Source organism: Rhinichthys klamathensis, unplaced genomic scaffold (assembly GCF_029890125.1).
Source record: "Rhinichthys klamathensis goyatoka isolate OS25496 unplaced genomic scaffold, OSU_Roscu_1.1 h1tg000180l_1, whole genome shotgun sequence".
NCBI classification, from domain to species: domain Eukaryota; kingdom Metazoa; phylum Chordata; class Actinopteri; order Cypriniformes; family Leuciscidae; genus Rhinichthys; species Rhinichthys klamathensis.
Window position 1 is genome coordinate 2650218 of NW_026606708.1, and position 6983 is coordinate 2657200.

Genomic DNA, 6983 nt, shown 5'->3' on the forward strand with positions numbered 1-6983 from the left:
ATGCCTGTCACCCATGGAAGAGATTCTGAAGCTTGGGACAGTGAGAAGACCAGAACTTGAAGACTTAACATTTATCCTGTATTTTTTTAAAGGAAATATTTTAATAATTCTGTATGAAAAGTTATACAGTCATGTGCTCTTGAGGGCTGGTAGGACACATGGTTCAGAGGTTATATTTGCCATTGGCATCTGGGTTATAAAGGTCAGGCTATGTTTCTCGTCTGTAAACCTGTAAAGAAAACATTGTTAGACTTTAATTTTGAATAGGAACATTTTAAAAGACAAAATAGCAGTATAATTATTCTTCACAAACACACAAAAAAAAACATTTATCCATTACAGTACTGGACCCTTACCCTGCATCACTGCAAACCTGGATCTTCACTGAGGAAGATGTTGATAGAGCAGGAGGATGGGCTGGTTTCCTGTCAGACGGTAAAGAAAAACAAGACAAATATTTGTAATTGTAGAGAGAACCATGAAAGCCACTTAGCACTGTTGTCTGTCGCAACATATCCCAGGACACTGCTGAAATGATCGTGAAATGAGCATTTGGGACCCAAACTGCCTCAAAAGGAATTTGTGAAATGCAAAGAAATCCAGGCCTGAGATAATTGAAATCTGAAATCAAGTTGTAATTACATTTGGTGACAGCATGGCAGTGCTAAAAAGCTAAAAGAACAACAATATATTTTTATTTAGCACTGTCATTTCAAGAAAATGTTTTCTAGCCTACAGAACATAATGTAATATCCAAATCCCTTTTAATTCATTAAGACCCAGTGTGCATTCAGTGACTTTCTCTGTTCTTAATTTTAATTTTAATATTTAATAGAAAAATACAAATGAAGCCCTTGAAAAACTCTCCTATAGTCTGCACAGGAGGATTGATATTTATTTTGATAAATGGGGACAAATTTTGCATTTCTGTAACCCGCAATAGCAGTGGCATGTGATGAAAATAAAATAATGGTCATGGTAAATATGATGGGAACTTATGGTGCTGGCAACACCCCAGTCCACCCTTTTTCTTATTTTTCTTTATTGTTGTTGTTTTGTTTTTATTTATTTATATATTCACTTATTATTTATATTGGTACAATTCAATTCAATTGGTAAGATTAACTGTTTTGTTTTATGTACATTTTTAATTTAGTAACAGCTTGGTTATGTCAAATTGCTTATACAATTTCTTGTTTTGTTTGTAAATAAGAAAATCAATAAAGTACAAATCATAAAAAATACAAATACAAATGAAAAGCAATATTTTAGTGAACAATATATTTAAAATAAATATTGAATTCCATCTATATTAACGTTACAAAAAAACAACCACAATGATTTTTCATTAACTTAATGATTTCAAGTTTTCAAGAAGTTTTCAATTCTATACACAAAAAACCTTGAAGTATATCATTTCTTGTACAATTATTATAACAAATTATCATTTGTAATAATTATAAATCTATTTACCTTATTTTTCGTCCATTCAATTTAGCAAAAAGCAGATTGAGCAGTCTCTCTTTCTGCTCCCATGTTAGATCAGAAATATCCACACCGGAGCTTTTCAAGTTGCTCCTGAAATGACACCATAGCATTTTCATTGTCATCTTGATTAGAGATGCACCTGAGGAGTGGATAGAAATTCTGTGCTAAAACTCTCACACCATTTGTCAGCCTCTTCCTGGTCAAACTGGACATCATTGGTGCTGTGTGGGGCATTAGAGAAGGTCCGTATACGAGGGTACACCAATCTTCCAGCCCGTGCCTCATTCATTCTCCAGCGATAGGCCTTCAGAGCCTCCTGTCTATACATACAAGATGATCTTCAAATACGGGAATCACTTCCAAATGTGAAGATGAATCTTTAAAATCCCATATTGAGAATATTTCACAGAGCAGCGTTTCGTTTTCACAACTTAAGCTAACCTGTAGTGCTGTTGTTGTGTTCTTATTTCCTTCCTCACATGGTCAAGAGCTTTGTGAAAGAAGAGCTCGAGTTCTTTACGCTGCTCCATGATGCTTTGCGCCAGCTGTTTCACTTGGCCCAGCTCCTTCTCTCGAACAGCTAGAAGCATTTCCAACCTCTCAAGGTCTGTGCCGTTGGCCTGCGCGCTGACCATGGCACGCCGTTCCACCTCTTCTCTCTCCTGCTCAAACTCCCCAGACATGATGCTCAGAGCTTGCTCAAGTGTGACCAATTTAGCCCTTAGCTCAGAGCTCTCATTTTGTTGGGACTTTAACTGGGAATTTCCTTCCTTTCTCATCAGTTCATTCGTCTCCTGCAGAATCAATCAGTTGTAGAGTCATCACTGGACATATGCAATGTGCTGAAACCAATGGCAAATATGAGCACATCTCTGCAAGCCAGCTTAGTTAAAATGTACTTCGGTTTTATTAAGCTTATGCTTTAATGAAATACTCAAGGCAAGACACTGTCACAGTAAAAAAAACATTGGGTTGTTTTTTAACCTGGGTTACAAATATCTGGTCACTATGTTGGGTTATTCCCCCGCCCCCCAACCCCCCCCCCCCCCCCCCCCCCCCCCCCCCCCCCCCACACACACTTTAATATATTTGGGTTATTTTTTTAACCCGACATTATTAAGTGAGTACATGGAAAACCATTGTTTTTTCATGCACTATTCATTTTGGAGATTTTGCTTCTATACTTACACTGTAAAAAGTGATCAGTTGACAAAAATTAGGAAACCCGTTGCCTTAAAATTATTAAGTAAATAAACTTCATGCTTAATTAAAAATAAATTAAGTAATATGGAATTGTCAAGTTTACATAACCTAATTTTTTCAATTAAGCAATACGTTTATTTACATAGTAATTTTAAGGCAACGATTTTTCTAAGCAAGTAAACTGAACACTGTGGCGAGCAGGACTAGGCCGAGAGACGTGAGAGAACGGCGCGAGGCCGGTGGTGTGAGTGGTAATGAGCGACACCTGTGAGACGCACCGGTCTCGCATCTCTCACGGAGGAGCAGAAGCATAAAGGAGGAGCGACGACAGTGAAGATCTCACAGGTGTCTCACAACAATATGCGAAAGGTTCGCTCTATGAACGCAATAATAAGCATTTTCAAAAACTGGGTACAATGACATGACATTATTCTACTGACCCTTCAACCATCGAACATTAAAAGGAAATTTAAAAGTTTAAAAGCATTAACAAATTACTACAACATACCATGAATGAATAACCCCAAAAGATTGATTATTTCCGCAGCAATACGGACGTGTTAAATATCACTGTTGTAATATCTGTATTGTACATTGCCTTTATCAAAAATGGGCATTAACTGGAACATTGAGAGATAATATTTCAAAGTGATTTCCATCATTTTGACAGATTTACCTGCTTTAGAAACATTCCAGTAAACACTGCTAATAGGGATTAGAAGTGAAAAGAGGGAGACAATTACATTTTAAAGCATCCGTGTGAATAAAAAAACCTGGAAATAGACGTGAGGATTTGGGGAGAAAACAAGAGATTCTTAGTGCTTTGCAGTGAATTATTCATGAGATACATATCGTAAATTAAATCAGGAGAGCAGACCACAAATGTGCAGTATATGTTGTCCTTTTCCATACTGTTACAGCAGAATACAAAGGAAAAGAAGATCAGGAGAAAAGAATTTAGTGACTGAAAAGAGCTCTTCCTATAGGTATTCTTGTGATACCATGTCATATTAAAATACTAAGTGTTACGTTATTATATAACACGTTCGTATAATAGAACATGAAGGAAATTGTACAGCTCATTCAGTCAAACTGACAGATAAGGACTATAGCGCACCTTATTATTTTAAATGATTTGTTTCAGTCTTTTTGAGTGGAACTTCCTCCATCTGGAAGTGCCTCCCATAATCTAAAATGCAGAAGGCTCATTAGGGAAAAGGTGGATATTCTGAAGGTTTTTAAAGGGTTTGTTTATTTATAATTCACCTGATTAATAGCATTTTATTCCTAATTGATGTAGTGGCCAATGTTTTCTTTCTGGCTGTTGACAGTATTTTGTGATTTATGAAGTGATAAAAATAGATCCCTTCTGTAAAACCCTTTAACTCTTGATATGTCAACAGAATGAACCAAAAGTTTTAATGTGGCTTGGTCCAATGTTAAGATTCTCTTCTAGAAAAGATCGTTCGCATATTTAAACATTTCAGAAACGTGTAGGCTACTGGGGAAGTATGGTGATATCTATTAGTGAACATTTTACCCTAGTTAACATTTTTACGTCTTGCCTTAAAATTCCTGATTTTCTGCTTGCATTATCACCTTCAAGAGAGCAAGGGAAGCATTCTTCTCTGTCAAGGCTACATTTCTCCTTTTCAGTTCCTCCGCCTCTTTCACATGATAATGCAGCGCCTCATTCAATCGTACGTTCTCCTTCAACACAGTATGTGATGCTGTTCCGAGCTGCCTGTTGGGAGCCAAAACTGATGATTTGACTCATATACACCAGTAAACACAAATCATACACATATGTGCTGGTCTTTTTTTATATGCAGTCTTTAAACAGAATTAGGATAATAAGTAACTGATCCATTCATGCAATTAAAAGAAGAATGGCTGCTCACACAATAGCTTCATGATGCGCTCGCTCTGCAAGCTCAGTGATCTTCTGCTCTGCTTCCTTCTCAAGGTGAATCTGTATAAAAAGACATTGCTGACTGTTCTAGCGTGCATTTTAGTGGCACAAGCATCTAAAACTCTATAACAAAAGGATTAAAAATCTGATGGTAAATAAATGCACTTTGCTACAATTTATGCAATATATTTCTATGCAGTATCTCTACTGTCTTGTTCATGGATGGATGGATGCTTTTTCTTACCCTTGCTGTGTAGAACTTGTACTCTGTTCTCGCCAGACTCTCTTGGTGTGCACGGTCAGCTATATACATTTTTTCTCTCATCTAAGCACAAGAAACACATAACACGCTATATGTCTGGAGTTTTTATGCATTGCTTTCAATATGAAATGGCAGTTTGTGTTGTGCAGTACACTGATCAGGTCTTCTTCCAGATTGGCCTTTATTTTGCGAAAATGCTTAATGGTTTTGAGCTCGCCCTGCATCCTCTGGAAGTCGCTAGACCTCTGCTTAAACCTCTCTTCTAACGCATCAATCTTCTGCATGTATTCAGCCACCTGCAACAGACAGTCAATTGAAACGAATGAGGGCTGAAATTCAGCAGAAGCTGTTATCATCCAAGGCTTGAATTTCAGAAAAAAAGGGCAAGAACTGACACCTACATCACAGAGACGTCTATTTGATGTGTGTGTTTACATCTGGAAGACGTATTTTTTAGAGTGTTTGCTCATCTGCAATACGTCTATAGGACGTTTCCTGTTAGTTGGCAAATACATTTAGAAGATGTCTTTAAGATGTTTATGATTTAGACTGTATGTAAAACTGACATCTTAAAGACGTCTATCAGATGTTAGTAAACAGCAGATGCTTTCCAGATGAAATGATCTTTAACAGACATCTTGCAGACGTATACGTGCGCTATCTAAAATTCAAGAATTGCTCCAGGCAGCTTGACATAGGCCAACCCCTAATTTGTGTGGAAAATAATAAACTCTTACCAAAAAGTCTTTCTCTTGTGAAGTTGTTGCTTTTTCTTTTTTCAGTTGCTCTTCTAATGCAGCAATCTTATAGGGAAAATAGTGGGAAATGAACAGCACAGATGGATAAACGTATGCTCGTTTCTCAGCCTTATGATGGAGATGAAACATAAATGCAGACAAACCATTGCTGTTTTTTCACGATCTGTCCTTTTCAGGAAAGCAATAATATCATCCGTGTCTTTTTTGGCACTGTACTGCTGGTTCTCGAGCTCCTCGTTGGCTTTGGCGAGCGCGCGAGTTGCTTCGCGATATTCGACACGCGAAAATTCTGTGATATCAAACTTCGCCTCCCATAAAGTTGCGTTTGATTTGAACTTTTCGATTTCTGACTCCCTGTCGGCTTTAGACTCCTGCTTGCCTTCTTTCTTACCTTTTCTGTAAATAAAGTGTAAACAAAAATGTGAGAAATCAAGTAAGGCAAAGCTGATTAAATCACCTGAAATGACATATCGTTCATTCTCACCCTTTTCCTTTGCCCTTATTTCCTTTCTTTTTCGGCATCTTTCGGTTCCTCAGACGACTATCAAATGACTTTGGACCTGCACTGGCTCATATTCGTTCTGTTTACATTCGTTTCTATAGAAACGGTCATCGAAGTCACTGCGTTGAATGAATTCGTTTTATGGGTTTGTTAGACACACGTTTTATTTTTGTCCTGATATAGTTGTTTTTGTAGTTTTGGTGTAATAAGTAAATCTTAAGATTTAATAAACAATAGACACAGCAGCTTTTCAATATCAAGTGGGCTATTTTTTTTAATAATAAAAAAAACATAACAGACTAACTTAGACAACGACATTTCCTAAAATACAAATAACGATTTTAAAAAAAGAACAAAAAAATGTACATAAATTCTAGTATGCCAAAACATTCGAGTGATTTACAAATGGAATATTCAATATATTGAAAGCACTTGTACGGCAGGTTTAGCTCTCAAATTCATGAAAACAACATCACTGACCTAAAAGAAAAGAAAAATATCATTTCTGATATTTAACAGGATGGGTTAACACTTTATTTTACAGTGTCCTTGTTACATGTTACATGTAGTTACTATAGTATTACATGCAACTAACCCTAAACCAATCCCTATTCCTAACCCTATAGTAAGTAGGCTACATGAAGTTAATTATCATAGTTCCAAACTTAAATGTAGGCCATTACATTGTAACATGTACATGGTACACTGTAACATGGATAACTTAAAATAAAGTGTAACCCAAAAGGGCATGTACATATTGGCATGTAACAAATGCAATGTGGATTTTCCACCATTATCTTTCACAAGCATTTCACGTGTTCACACTTACAAATAAGTCAGATAGAAAAAATGGTATAC

The 6983-nt window shown here is 36.6% G+C and overlaps 1 protein-coding gene across 1 annotated transcript; it reads right to left on the reverse strand.

The window, feature by feature from the left end:
* Nucleotides 1-67: 67 nt before the first annotated feature.
* On the reverse strand, nucleotides 68-6182 carry si:ch211-163l21.10 (basal body-orientation factor 1). The gene is made up of 12 exons (XM_056261016.1): nucleotides 6108-6182; nucleotides 5767-6019; nucleotides 5603-5668; nucleotides 5018-5161; nucleotides 4848-4928; nucleotides 4593-4663; nucleotides 4291-4435; nucleotides 1930-2282; nucleotides 1668-1808; nucleotides 1474-1578; nucleotides 357-425; nucleotides 68-229 (listed from the first exon to the last, which is right to left on the reverse strand). The coding sequence occupies exons 1-12, from the start codon at nucleotides 6143-6145 to the stop codon at nucleotides 130-132; spliced, it is 1566 nt and encodes a 521-aa protein (XP_056116991.1). The 5' UTR covers nucleotides 6146-6182; the 3' UTR covers nucleotides 68-129.
* Between the last annotated feature and the right edge of the window lie 801 nt (nucleotides 6183-6983).